At 43.6% G+C, this 14089-nt stretch overlaps 2 protein-coding genes and 1 long non-coding RNA gene across 6 annotated transcripts; all 3 read left to right on the forward strand.

Moving 5' to 3' along the window:
* The first annotated feature begins 1699 nt into the window (after positions 1-1699).
* Positions 1700-4255, forward strand: LOC133908938 (uncharacterized). Of its 2 annotated transcripts, none has more exons than XR_009908280.1 (2): positions 1700-3551; positions 3617-4255. It is a non-coding gene; the product is annotated as an uncharacterized LOC133908938 (long non-coding RNA). The 2 variants fall into 2 exon arrangements; XR_009908281.1 differs by having other exon boundaries at positions 3640-4255.
* A 1329-nt stretch (positions 4256-5584) lies between these two features.
* On the forward strand, positions 5585-7336 carry LOC133908940 (basic leucine zipper 23-like). Of its 2 annotated transcripts, XM_062351174.1 has the most exons (3): positions 5585-5973; positions 6069-6159; positions 6323-7336. In XM_062351174.1, exon 3 carries the CDS (start codon positions 6403-6405, stop codon positions 7039-7041), a length of 639 nt encoding a protein of 212 aa, XP_062207158.1. In that variant the 5' UTR covers positions 5585-5973; positions 6069-6159; positions 6323-6402; the 3' UTR covers positions 7042-7336. The 2 variants fall into 2 exon arrangements, with proteins under 2 accessions (XP_062207158.1, XP_062207157.1); XM_062351173.1 differs by having other exon boundaries at positions 6069-7336.
* A 1460-nt stretch (positions 7337-8796) lies between these two features.
* LOC133908939 (probable E3 ubiquitin-protein ligase RHC1A) lies at positions 8797-12525 on the forward strand. 2 transcript variants are annotated; one of them, XM_062351171.1, is made up of 2 exons: positions 8797-8999; positions 11237-12525. In XM_062351171.1, the coding sequence occupies exon 2, from the start codon at positions 11237-11239 to the stop codon at positions 12218-12220; it is 984 nt and encodes a 327-aa protein (XP_062207155.1). In that variant the 5' UTR covers positions 8797-8999; the 3' UTR covers positions 12221-12525. The 2 variants fall into 2 exon arrangements, with proteins under 2 accessions (XP_062207155.1, XP_062207154.1); XM_062351170.1 differs by having other exon boundaries at positions 8798-8999; positions 11230-12525.
* Positions 12526-14089: the final 1564 nt, after the last annotated feature.

A 14089-nucleotide genomic window follows, 5' to 3' on the forward strand; every position in this document is an offset into this window, starting at 1 on the left:
CTTTGCTGTTACACATCGTCGAACATTGTTGTATTGCATATCCATCAAAGTCTACAACAACCCTGCATGTCTATCATGAATCAAACATACATTAGGCTAGTCCAGAACAATAGCATGCTTCACCCGCTCAAGGAACCAATACCAGCTATCCTCGTTCTCGCTCTCCATAAAGGCAAACCCCAGTGGTATCACTTGATTATTCCTATCTACCCTAAATGCAAATAATATATGTCTTTTATACTTCCTAGTGAGGAATGTCACGTCCAAATAAATGATGGGTCGACGATGCCTAAATGCCTTTATGGTTGTCGCAAATGCAAAGAAAACACGCTGCAATACTCGCTTTCCAGACTTTTCACTCGAGAGGTAATGTTTGATGTTAAAATAACTTCTAGGGTTTCTAGCACATATTGTGGCTATTTGACATGGTAAGTTGTTATATGATGCTTCGTATGACCCAAACCACATCTCAGTAGCCTTCTGTTTCGCCATCCATACATAGCATCGACAACAAAAATAGATGACATGTTCTAGTGTGAGAACTCTATTTTCTCAATGCGATAGTTATGCTCCGTAACTATTGAGCACTCCTAGTGGTCAACCCACTTTTCCCTGAATGCGTGCACCTACCATGAACAATCATGCACCAAACACTTGACGTCGTACTATCTTTTGCTTGACTTTACAACCTTGAACTGCCTCTGAAGAGATAGCGACTAGTATTTCACTGCATCAATAATAGTCTCCTTATCAGGTATATAGCACCCTATGACACCTCGTTATCGTGATATTCCCACGGTGTCCGATGCCCCTCACTGACCACTAGCTTTGAAAATTCTTGATTCCTCCACTTTGCAGGAACAAGAGCATTTTCTCATTAGCAATGACTTTCTCGAGCTCATGATCCTCCCTCTCTATCTCTTCAATTATATTGGAGATGTGCTCCCCCTCATCAGCTACACCCCTCGATTGCATCTCCTGCACATCCCCAACGTCCTACTCATCCCCATAGTTGTCAGGTCTACTTTATCCACCAATATCTGACTTGTTCCTGCTACTGCTTCCTCAATATTTATCTCTGATGAATCCTTCTAGTACGCCTTAGCTAGTACCACAAGAGGGAGACCACGTTCACATGTTATATCTACATACTATCCAAGTAGATATCATATTAATCGGGACGAGCTCCCTAAAGTATCCTTGAGTAGCACGACTTAACACAACTCTTAGCCTAAACTCATGTTAAACTAGATCTTTACAATATACTATAAAAGACAGAAAAACCTCATTTTCTCATTAGAAATCAGAAATTAGTTTAGATAAAAAATTTAGCTTCTAAAAGATATTAGATATATTATAAATTTTATCTGTATTAAAAACTAATTAAAAACAACTTTTTTATAAATAATTTTTAGAAAAGTTTCGGCCTAACTAAATAGATTCTTAGTAAAGAAATCTTTGGTATTAGTACTGTAGTTGACAGAAAACCCAGGCTTTTACTATAGTTGATGAGACAAGACGGACTTTTTCCTCACGGAAATCAAAATTCTACGTGAATAGATGAATTCATGCCATCCTCTTACTCTCTCTCTCTCTCTTCATTCTTGGAAGTGCATATAACGCTACTAGCAGTGCCATCTACGCTCAAGTTGTCATCAATTTGTTTTGTCCTCTCCCCTACAACGCTTGTTTTTATTGTTTGTTTCTCTCGTTTACTGTCAATCTGTCATCGTCTATATTCCATATCGCGCACAGCTTCCAGGGCACCTTCTAGCGTCTCCCTTGCCACCGTCCGCCGCCTTCAGTAGCGGCCAGCTACGACTTGCCGCCTTATTGCACCGCGGCGCTGCCTAAACTTCATGTCTACCTCAGTTCAAGTCTCATCGCAGCAGGGGTGAAGGGGCTCAAGCCCCCCGCCACTGGACAAAACACACCTGAGAGCCTCTTTTAATTTTTTAACATAAGAAGGAAGAAAAGAAGTACTTCTTCGGTTTTTTGTTTGTTTGACAAAGTGATTCTAGCACACATACATAGACAATCATTTATTTTTAATATTATGACTAAAATATCCCTGTTGGTGTGGCTTAGTACACGTCAGAAACTTTTCTGAGTGCGTGAGTTTTGACGGACTATTCAAAATTTAGAGACTGAGGCTTGACGCTCTTTCCTGGCTTTCTCTAGCACCTTTCCTTTGGCCTCTTTGCGTGAGTTTTAAACAAGGCAACTCCTTCCGACCTTTCTTTCTCATCTATACTGCTCTTTGATCTGAACATATATCCTGACGAAACTGAGAGGGGGCAAGCAACGAGTGAGGACTTATTAACGGATCCCCCAAGTCAAGATTGTGGCCGACGAATTTTGCAGGACTTCGATTTGAACCTCCATCCCCAGCAAGAAGTTGCGCGAGACTTTGATCTGAACCTGGTTCCAGAGCAACATATGGAGGCGAAGCACCCCAGTCAAGGCGCGACAGCGGGACACTCAATAGGTAAACTCTGCATTCTGATTTCCTAGTTCGTCCTCCACGTACAAGTTGCCCTGGCTGCCGTGGCCGCCTACTCTGATTACATAGTTTGACCTTGCACCTGCGCGGGCCTTGCCTAAGACGGCAGTGCGGCTCCGCGTCTACCGTTGGACACTTGGACCCTAGTGGAGCTTAGATAGCTTGCCTAATCCCAGGTCGGCAGCACCTCACCTCACGAGTACGACAGGGAGGGGGCAGCTCCATGTAGCAGATCCTAACTGCTAGTGGTGTGTTGATGTTCGTATAATGGTATAGTTACTACTTCATTTCCATTGCTGATTAGAAGGAGCATATATTACAGCTCGATCTTCCTAAAAAAATAGATTAAATAACAGCTATAAAATATATAGTGTTTCCTGTAAGATTGTTTTGTTCATTTCTTTACCACCTTCGTTTTTTGTTTCCATCTGGTTCCGCAATTTAGTATTCTTACAGGAAGAAACTCACTAATGATAAGAGGAGGGAAGTGTTTAAAACTCTTTTTTTAGAAGCGATAAAGGGAAGCTAACAAGGGAAATTATAGTAGAGGTTGCTGCATCATTCTGTGTTAGCCCTAGAACAATTTATCGCATTTGGTAACTTGGAAATCAATGTCTCAAAAGGGGTGAGAACATTGACGTTTCAAAACAGAGGTCCAATTTGTGGTTGTAAGGTAGTTCAGGTTGATTTAAGGTTGTTTTATGATATCCCTTTGTCCAAGAGGACCACGTTGGATGATTTATCAGAACACTTGAATATTAGCAAATCCAAATTTTGGAAGCTTAAGAAGCAAGGCCTGATAAAGCATCACTCAAACAGCATAAAGCCACTGTTAAAGGAGGAGAACAAGATAGAAAGACTGAAGTGGTGTACTTCCATGCCTGATCCAACTAGCATTGATACAGACCTGATGTTCAAGGACTTCTCTAACATTGTTTTTATAGATGAATAATGGTTCTATCTTATAAGGAAGACTAAGAGGTATTATATTCTTCCAGAAGAAGAGGAGCCTTATCGGACATGCAAAAGCAAGAATTTCATCCCAAAGGTAATGATCTTTTGCGCTATTGCTCGCCCACGGATCAATAATGAAGGAAATTTCACTTTTGCTAGGAAAATTGGGTGTTTTTCTTTAGTTACATATGAACCAGCCAAAAGATCAAGTAAAAATAGGGTGGGTGGCACCTTAGAGATGAAGCCCATTATGTCTATTACAAAAGAGATGATGCGTTCTATTATTATCGAGAAGGTTCTTCCTGCAATCTGAGCAAAGTGACCATGTGAAGGTATTGGAAAACCGATATTCATCCGGCAAGATAATGCCTGCCCACACATTGACCCCAATGATCCTTTATTTTGTGAAGCAGCATAACAAGAGGAATTCAATATTCAGCTGATTTGTCAACCACCAAATTTGCCGGACTTCAATATCCTTGATTTGGATTTCTTTGCTGGTATTCAAGCCATACAATACAAGAAGGCTGCTACAATAGTGTTAGAACTTGTAACTGTTGTTGAACAAGCATTTCAAGAGTATTCACCAACATTGTCAAACCGAATATTCTCAACATTGCAACTTGTCACTATAGAGGCTATGAAAGCAGGAGGAGCCGGGAGGCAACACCTATAAGATCCCTCATGTTAACAAAGCTTCGTTAGAAAGAGAACTTGCACTTCTAGCCCAATTGAAGTGTGATCCAAATTTGGTTCATGAGGTACGTACTGTTGTCGAAGAGGTCTTTTGATCCTTGTTTTGATCCTTGTAAATAAGTATGGAGAAGTCTTTTGGTGGTCCATGTAAATAAGTATCGACATGTCTTTTGATTCACGTAAATAAGTATCGACAAGTCTTTTGATCCATGCAAATAAGTATGGAGAAGCCTTATGTATAGACAAGTATTTTGATCCCTGTAAATATGCAAGTATGCACGGAGAAGTCTTTTGGTCCATGTAAATACTTGTAACCCAAGTCTTTTGATCCATATAAATATGTAATGTTGTAGAAAAAGACTTTTGCCATCAAGCGTAAGTGCAATTGTTATAGCAATTTGCCATTTCTTGCCGTGATTATATGCAACCATGACAGGAATACACCAGTTCGGTCATTTTGCTGAACACGTGAGCTGCACTAACAAGCAAAATGCCGCAACTGATGGCATAACGCAGCCATAACACCTCGATCGGTGAGAGGTGACACTTCAGACCATGCTGGGATTGGCGCTCGCAGCTCACAGCTCGCGTGACTTGCGGGCAGCATGGCGGCTGGCAGATTGCACTCAGGGCGGTGGCGAGCAAATGCGGCTTTAGGTCGCCGAGGTAGCGCTGTAGCGGTTCCTTGTCGGGAAGCTGCATGTGGCGATTCTTTGTGCCATCGTCATAGCTAGAGGTGGTGGATAACATATGGTGCTCGTAGTAGGTGAAACATCAATTACTGGCATCACGGCTTGCCGAGGCATTGGTGTGAGAGTAGGACTGTTTTTTCAGAGGAGGAAGATGGTGCGAGCCTGGCGAGAGGAAGTTGTCTAGGTAAAATTTTGTGGCCGAGAGAACACCACACTACTGTAATTTTTTTATAGATGTGGGTCAATGGGGTCACGTGAGGTTAGAGGTAAAATTGAAAATTTTGCAGTGGATATTGTGCATTGCCAAGTATTTACATATAATTTTCTAGTCAAAATTGTCAAATAAACGAGAACGGAAGGGAAGAGAAAGAACCCTACTCAAACGGCGCACCTAACTCTATCGCCGTTGTCACAATGCCAGCACAGTACACTCGTGAACCCCCTGATTTGATCCGAAGCATAACTCTCTTTCGCAAGTCAACACTCGCGCCTAACAAAAAGCAATATACAAAATAATTTATTTGGCCAATCAAAAGTATTTGCAGGACTCAAGATTTCTATCCATGCCAAGATTCATAAAAAGAGTTTATTGAATCGAGATAATTATTGTAAAAGGAATAATGCTATGTGAATATTACAAAACATCCTGCCACCTAGTCACTGTCGGGGAGGCTAACATCTGTTTGACGATAATAATTCATCAACTTGCTCGAATGCTGGCTGAATCCACCGGGCCAAATGTTGCAGATCGAAGTGAACAGGAAGAGAATCTTATAGCAGAGATATCATGGCGAGGAGAGAATAGTAGCGAGAGCTAGGATTCGCACCCTTTCTATCCTCTCCGCCGCCCCGATCCGATAACATCACTCTCCTAGTCTCGTCTGCACTGCACCCCCCCCCCCCCCCTCCCTCTTCCTAATTCCTAAGGTTCTCCTCCCACCGAGATTCTCAAAAGAAAACGAGACAGGACCAACAAAAAGATTGGTCGAGAGAAGACCAGGCCAAAAGTGAAAAGGGCAAGAGGAAGCCTTCTTCTTGCAACAGACAGTTTGTATTGGGAGGTTTGCCCTGAACTCCAAGCCGTTTCCACCCATCAAGATGAGATTTTGATGCACTTCGGCTGTTTGGGTATTTTCCGGCTCCCTCAAGTTCATTTTCTCGGTGTAATCTGTTCTCAGATATTGATTTTGTTTATCTGATCTGGATGCTGATCACTTATGCAGTAGGTTGTCCTAGTTGGGGTACTGTGAGGTTTTGCTATATAGTGGTGAGAGCTGTCCATATGTTCATGCTCCTGCCCATCATGGATATTTGGTACTTACATGTTCTCTCGACTATTCAATCACTAACCAGTAGTAATCTAGGGGTTACTTGAATTTCTTCAGCTATCGAAATGGCACAAATTTCTTTCGATTTTGTTTCAACTTAAATAAAACCTGGCTAAATCAGTGAGCTTTTCTGGAACATGTCTACCCAGTTCTTGAGTTGTTGAAGTGCTTCGGCACTTCTGTTCAACTTGGCCAGCTAACCATAGAGGAAGAATTTTACTGGCACTTTATGGAGGATGGAGTAGACCTTCAAAGCCACCTTCTGTTTTCACACCCTGAGATCTCTCATGGCTTTGATGAATTCCTAAAAAGCGCAACTGCATGTACTCACACGCACACTTGCAATCCACCGGGTCCATCGTCTGCTATGCATACCCACACGTGCCTCCACACGCACGTGCAAGTCATAGCCTCCGACGATACTATTGTGGAAGAAGATATGAAAAAGCCCTGGAAAGCTTTGGGAAATAGAGAAGCCGTGCGCAAGTACAGGGAGAAGAAGAAAGCGCACGCAGCCTTCTTAGAGGAGGAAGTCAAGAAGCTCCGCGCCACCAACCAGCAGCTACTGAGGAGACTGCAGGGCCATGCAGCACTCGAGGCTGAGGTGCTGAGGTTAAGAGGCCTCTTGTTTGATGTCCGAGGCAAGATCGATGCGGAGATCGGCTCCTTCCCGTTCCAAAAGCATTGCAGTGTTGGTCCTGTTATTTGTGCAGGCCCTACTCTATGCTTTAACACTAACGAAGGGGTAGCGGCTCTGGAGGAAAGCTCTAAACCAACAGTTCTGGATTGCTGGGTTGATATTCCTGAAGTGACCAATTCGATGGATGCTGTTGCATGCTTGGCGAACTCATCCTCATTGGCTGAATGACGTTCTTCAAGTTCCTTCTGATCATTTTTCAGATCCATCCCAGCTTGGTTGCTTACTGTTGTGGGTATAATTTTTGTTGCTTATACCCTATTTGAATAATTGGCGGCTATGAGTAGGTGTGTGAAGTTGATATACCCTGTCAATATCTTGCTGATTATAATTTCCGATACTATCCTGTAAGTGTTCAGTGTGTGTATGATAGTATTGAAAGAAGTTAGTACTTTAAATGACAGAACATGTTCTGTACTCTGCAGAATTGTGCTGCAAATGTAATAATGGTTTCATCTTTGTTTCCTGATCTCGGTTCTCTTTTCTTAGTATGTCTATGCGGATATTGTTTTACTGACATCAATGCATCACTGTTAAAATCGTAGCTGACTTGCTGCAATGAGAAAATGGTGTATATTTCAGCACTGGCTTCAAGCCTTCAACTAGTTGTAAACATAGTTGTTTTCTTCAAGATAGGCGGTGTTCTGCTACATAGGTTGCTTAGACTCCCTGACTTGCCAGAAGGTGATTTCCTCGGGTAAAAGATCAGGCTAGCATAACTCAAAGGATGTCATCAGAGGCAACGAATTATCTTCAATTTTGACTTGTGCAGGTTGGAGAGGCAAGTATTTGTTTTGAAAAATTACTCTCCCTCCACAAATTTACCTTCTTGATAAGCAACGCTGAAGTAGTTCAGTTACCTAGTCCGTGGTCTGTGGAGATTACAGTGTGAATACAAATGCCTTTGTTTGCATCTCTTGAGTATATAAAATATCTCAATCATTGCTTCTTGTCCGACGGATCTTAAGTTATTGACTGACGCAAATCATGTCAGTCAGTGATTGACAGTTCTCTATTTTTCCTGATGAAACATTGACACTCCAAATGGGGTTGCATATTGGACGGCCGATCACCTTATGGCAAAAGCTCAACGAAAAAACACTGAAAATCTGAACTCATGGTGTGCGCTGATTCATCAAAGTGCATACCGTGCTTTCATTTCAGTAAGCAGATGCAGGCCAACACAAATTCATCTGAAAAAACCAATCAGCTGCCATTCGACAAAACCTAAAGGAAACATGAAACTTCACACGATTCAGCCTATATGCGTCATGGAGTTGACGTTTTTCTCTCAGAACCTGATCACGAATCTTCATCGTCGTGATATGATAAGGCCCAACTTGAAACACCTTACTGCTTCCATCTCAGAAAAATAGCCTAGTGCTGTTCGGCATTCCCGTGGGCAACGTCAGCAGCGAAGCGAAAATCCTTCGATTGAAAATGATTTGAAACTTGAAGAAAACACAGATAAGGCAAGAACAATACGGGATCGATCTTGTTGAATAAGCTGTAACAAGAAGAAGGCGTAAAGTACTCTCGTGCAGGGGATTTTTTTTTTTCAAATTTAGTAATTTTAGGTGCTCGTTAGAAAAATAGCACGAATAGACGTCTGTCGTCCTTACAACTATTTTTCCAAACGGCCGTCTAAAATTGCTAAATTTAAAAATTAAAAATTAAAAAATCCGTGCAGGGCCAGCCTGATCCACGCAAGCCCGGCCCCAGCCCAGCCGACCGGCCGGCCGTTTCTGGCCCAGCAAACGCGCAGACGGGCGCCAGTTCACGGATCCCACCACCCCGCCCGACCCGACCCGAGCCCCTAACGGCGCGCGTGGTGGACGTGCGGTGCGGGAAGGCGCCACGCCGCCTCGCGCGCGGGCCCCGGTGCGCGCACTCATCATACGCGGGCACGTAGCCGAGCGGCGCACTGCCCACTCCGGACTAGCAGTGAGCGCACGCATTTGCAGCAGAGCTGCGGGGTATATGAGAGCGAGGGATCAGCGGCCGCTCTCACACTCCCAGCGCCGGATCGGTCGCACTGGTGGCGCTCTCGCGTCACGCGCCTCCTCATCACTTTCCCACCTCCCCATCCGCTCCCCTCCTTCCACCTCTGGGGCTGAGCATTGAGTAAGGTACTGTACTGACCCATCCCCAGCGTTCGCGTTCCCTCGTTCATCTTTCACGGATCGCTATGTGGGATGGATCGATTGCCTTTCCCGTGTACTCCAGCTGCGTGGGATTTTGGGAGTTTGCTTGTGCTACTGGTGCGGAACTGGGTTATGGATGGGTCGATGGGCGATTTGCTAGATCCATACATGGCATATCACTTCTCTTATTTTCATTCTGATGAAGGGAATTCTGATTTCCGATTGAGTTCTCTCGCTCTTTCTTTTGTGCGAGGGAAATGTGTGGTTCTGACATTGAGCACGTCGCAAAGATGTGTGCACTTCTTTGTTCACCTTTTCATAGGTTTGGGGGAATATCGCACACTGGTATGTGTTGCAACTTGCAAGATGTTAAAATCTGGTGCTAGAAACACTCTTTCCACTTAGCAGCCATTGCATCTCAGTTGTTTCACACGGTGTTATCGGGTAATTAACTACAAGGTCATGTTATGCACTGCTGCACTGTGTTATTGCCAAGGGAATGGCTGCACCAGAATACTTATAAGCATTACATCGTCCTTCTAAGCATTTGGCCGAGATAGTAACTTCGTCTTGTCGGACAAACCAGACCATGAGTCAGTTGCAAGTGATCGGTTCAGTGAAATCAGAGTATAACCAGCGCCAGTCAGAAACTCAGAATAATGCTCACTAGTGGTCATAGTTTCCAACTGGTTATTGAAGATAACTGGTGTTCGAAACTAGCTGAAATATTGTTGCAAGGAATTTCAAGAATCAATGGTTGTTGTTATTGTTGTTTTTCTAAAAAAAGAACTAGCACTTTGATTGATAACTGACCAAATATATGATGAACCCACTTCGTTTTTTACTGTCTATAAAGTAACTAGCTAGACTCGCCGAGTTTTTCAATTTACCCCCATTTATTCAGGGAATACATGCAATAATATGTTTAGAGGCAACCTTGGAAAATTTGGATGTATTGTGCATAAATGAACCATAATAGATCATAAATTCTACTAGTGAATTGTATCGCTTACAGAATCTTGGGTTTTGTATCTGGAACTGACCAGTTCCAGAAGCTAGTCAGCCCAGTGAGTAGTAATAAGCACTACCTTCAGTTTTCTAAAGCTCAAACTGGGATATGCTTTAGTCAGCAATCGGAGTTGTTCTTAACTTCCATCTCATTGCTAACTACTGAGAAAATCAACCTGTATAATAACCTTGAAATGTTGGACCTTAACCCTCCCCCCCACGGGTTTAAGGTGTACTATCTTCTTAATATAGAGTGATGGCTAAGGAATTTTAGAAGTGTACTTAGGCACACTAGTAATCACACTGATCTAATTGGACAGCTCAAGTGATCGGTAATATATCGTATTTGCCAAACAATCCACATTTCTATCTGTGACAATTTAAACAGTAGATGAGGGCTTTTAGTATCATCTGCAACTTCTGACAAAATTCTCACGGTTCCTCTCTGATATGGATTTGTACTGACATCATTGTAGTATGTATTCATGGGTAGCAGGAAATAGTAGAGCTCTTTTACGGTGGTCCATACTACCTAGAGGTAAGAGGTAGTATAAATCTAATCCGACGATCTATATAATTAGATATTTTGGTAATTGTGGCAATTTTGTTAAAATTAACTACCATGCTTTTGCTAATAGAAAAATTGACGCCGCAAACATCGGATCGCTAACCCTAGCCGATGGGTAGCAAATGAACTCTCATGCCGAAGACAGATTAAAATGTTAAAATAACAATGAAATATTACTCTATTTAGAGACACATAACTGCAATTAATTAGTTTTATGCAACGTATTTTTCTTCCCAAAATAACCCTAATACTACTATACTACTCACATATACTACCTATACTACTAGTAGAAAATGAGTAGTATTCTGACTAATCTGGATCGTTGGACTCTAAAAATAGATGGCTCATATTAATTTTGGACCACCGTAAAATTTCTCAAATAGTAATGGTTAGGAAGTTGGGATAACATTTGCAGCAAATATGCGCTGACTTCACTTCATCAGATTCATAATTTGTCTGAGCAAATTTACCATGATGGGTTATGTGTGCCTGTAGGGTTGTAGACGAGTTGCCAAGTATAGTTCTGTTACTTTTAGTCTTTACCACCCACCTCGTCCACATTACTTCATTTTAGAATTGTGGCCCTTAGTGCTTGTTTATATAAACATGCTGCTATGCTGAGCGCTTAATTTGTCACAGGAACAAGATGTCAAATAGGGCTACACATTGGTGTTATGCCTGCCAGCGGCCAATTCGTCTTCGTGGACAGGATATAATCTGCCCCAACTGCAACGATGGTTTTATCCAGGAAATCAGTGAGGTAGGTGGCATGTTGAACACTTATGGGCTATTTGATCCAGACTTTGAAGAGCGTAGAGGTAGAAGATTCAGAATGATGGAAGCCATGTCTTCCCTTATGCGTGAAAGAATGGCAGAAATGGGCAGAGATCGCGTGTTTGATATCCATGGCAGGCAAGGGACAAGCACTCAACATGGAAGGCAGCCAACTGTTGGTCCTACGCTGATATTTGGCAGCAACGTGCCTGATCATCCAAGGGAGAGTAGTAATGTGGATGTCATTTTTAGGGGAGGCCGCAGAGCTGGCATTGATCGTCCAAATTTCAGTAGTTTCCTTCTCGGTCCCAGTCTTGAAGCTCTATTTGAGCAGCTACTCATCCAGAATAACCGTCAAGGCCCAGCTCCTGCTCCGCAGTCAGCAATGGACTCCATGCCTGTGGTGAAGATAAGTCGCAGGCATCTTAATGATGATCCACAATGTCCAGTTTGCAAAGACAAGTTTGAGGTTGGATCAGAGGCAAGGGAGATGCCATGCAAGCACTTGTACCATACTGACTGCATCATTCCCTGGCTTGTTCAGCACAATTCTTGCCCCGTTTGCCGCCATCCTCTGCCATCACAGCAATCAGGCAATAGCACCCACGTACCTTCAGCTTACTACAATGAAGCCGCTGATCCTGGTGTCACCAGAGCAGATCCTGAGCCTGTCCCAAGAATCAATGACGGTGGAAGTCAGGAAAGGCACAGCTCCTTCTCGCTTCTCTGGCCATTTGGCCCTTCGAGTTCCAACTCCAGTTCTTACCAGTATGAAGGAAATGTTGGTGAGCGTGAGCCTGCAGTATACGAGGATCCCAGCCAGATAACGTATTCTGAGTGGCACTATGACCATTGACTGAGCCCCCGTGCTCCAAGTCCAAGCTATCACCACAATTCTTGCCTCGAACCTTCAGCGTTGGTGTGGCATTCATAAGTTCCATGTGGATGTGGTACATCTGATGGTTGCTTACCGTGTAAAAACCGGATGCCTCTTGCCTGTAGTCTTGTGTTCAGTGTTTGCCTTGCTTAACATGCCCATTGTTGAGCTGAGCTGTGTATAAGGACCACTGGGCGCAATGAACTCTGTTGTAAACTTGTAATGCCCGTATGTTCCTGTTCGTTATAGTAAGTCGCTATACATGAGATACTTGTTTGGTGGTCCATATGAGCAGTTACCGATGAGCTGAATCCAACTAGAAAAAAGAATTAGTACCTTGATTCCACGGCGAGTCTTTGAAGACAAGCATAGCATCTTAAAATGATCCCAGTTCCAACTCTACAGGAAGTGAAGTAACTCCAAACCATTCGCTGTATACATTTGTTTTTCTAGCCTGCTGCTGATCTCGGAGCTTTCTGCCTGCTACAGCCACTTTCAAGTTGCTACTTAAATACTCTGATACCATGCTTGGAAGTCTGTTACATACCACTTCTTCCATGTTAAACACTTTGTGGATGATTCTAACAATAAATCTAAGTGGATCGGACGATGTGTACGTTGATCGGTGTTACTTTGAGATATGATTGGATAGACACAAGAACGAGAGGATTTATCCAGTTTTAGGTATCATATGGGATAATAACTCTACATAATATGTATTTTCTTATAGATTGGATAAATTTGTTCCAGAATGTTTCCCTTTATAAACCAGGTTTTTCCACTTTTATATAACAAGGGAAATATAGTACATACAAACAGACCATGTTAAACTCTATAGCAGATCTACTTCTGACGAAGCCAACTACTACTAGGTCATCATTACGGAGGGCATGCACGTCGAACATGCTCTGGTCGCCCAGCAGGCCCAATCACATCCGCCGAGTGTTGTCACGCTCACCTGCAAAGTCGTCCTATAGCATTAAATGCTATGAGACGGGTCACTACAACTTTACGTATGTTAACGACCATGCTCGTCAAAAGAAGGTGCCTGGGGAAGAAAAAACTTAAGTGGACGATATTTAATGCGATTTGGCTGGTTATGTGAGTACCTGCCCTGCGACCAGCCTTGGTTGTGGGTGAAGCTGTGGTCTCGAGGATATCAACTGTCGACTGACATTTGGTAGCGTGGGGCCTGTCCTATGGGACACCCCCTTACCTATTACACCGAAAGTAGCCCCCAAACTATATCGCAGGTGTGGCAGACTGAGTTGTTCGCCGTAGGGGCCCGTGGTCACTGTGCATCTTGTGGTCGTGGTCGGGTCTGGTCGCGCCACTTAGGCCCTAGGTGAGCGCATGTTCGCCCTGAGGAGTGGTCGTTGATGCGGCCCGTTTTAGTAGTCGACTCATGAAACTGCATCCCGACAGGAGGTTAAACGTTCGCGCGCGCGCGCGCGCGCGAGAGAGAGAGAGAGAGAGAGAGAGAGAGAGAGAGAGAGAGAGAGAGAGAGAGAGAGAGATGGGGGAGACAAAATGGCGCTGGACCCGAGGGGATTTCGATTCCCCAAGCGCGACTTCTCAAAATTTGAAAGGACCATACCCTGAGGTGGTTGAGGTACCACGGCGGCCCTTTAAATTGGAGCGCAGAGGTTCCTCACGAACCTTTCTGTTGTCTCCCTTAGCCTCCAAGCTTCCGCGACCAGAGCCCCTCATCTCTACCTCCGATTTTGCCACTGAAGCATCTTTCTTCGTCGTAAGATGGCGCGCACCAACAGTGAGCCTGCCTTCCCCAAATCTAAGTGCTATGCGGCGAGACTGAAGCAAATGCACGACGCCACCCTACTCACTTGT

The sequence above is a fragment of the Phragmites australis genome, chromosome 2 (assembly GCF_958298935.1).
Source record: "Phragmites australis chromosome 2, lpPhrAust1.1, whole genome shotgun sequence".
Classification (NCBI taxonomy): domain Eukaryota; kingdom Viridiplantae; phylum Streptophyta; class Magnoliopsida; order Poales; family Poaceae; genus Phragmites; species Phragmites australis.

Coding starts and splice junctions, on each gene's coding strand:
- LOC133908940 (XM_062351173.1), top strand. CDS start 6,403: ATGGAGGATGGAGTAGACCTTCAAAGCCACCTTCTGTTTTCACACCCT.
- LOC133908939 (XM_062351171.1), top strand. CDS start 11,237: ATGTCAAATAGGGCTACACATTGGTGTTATGCCTGCCAGCGGCCAATT.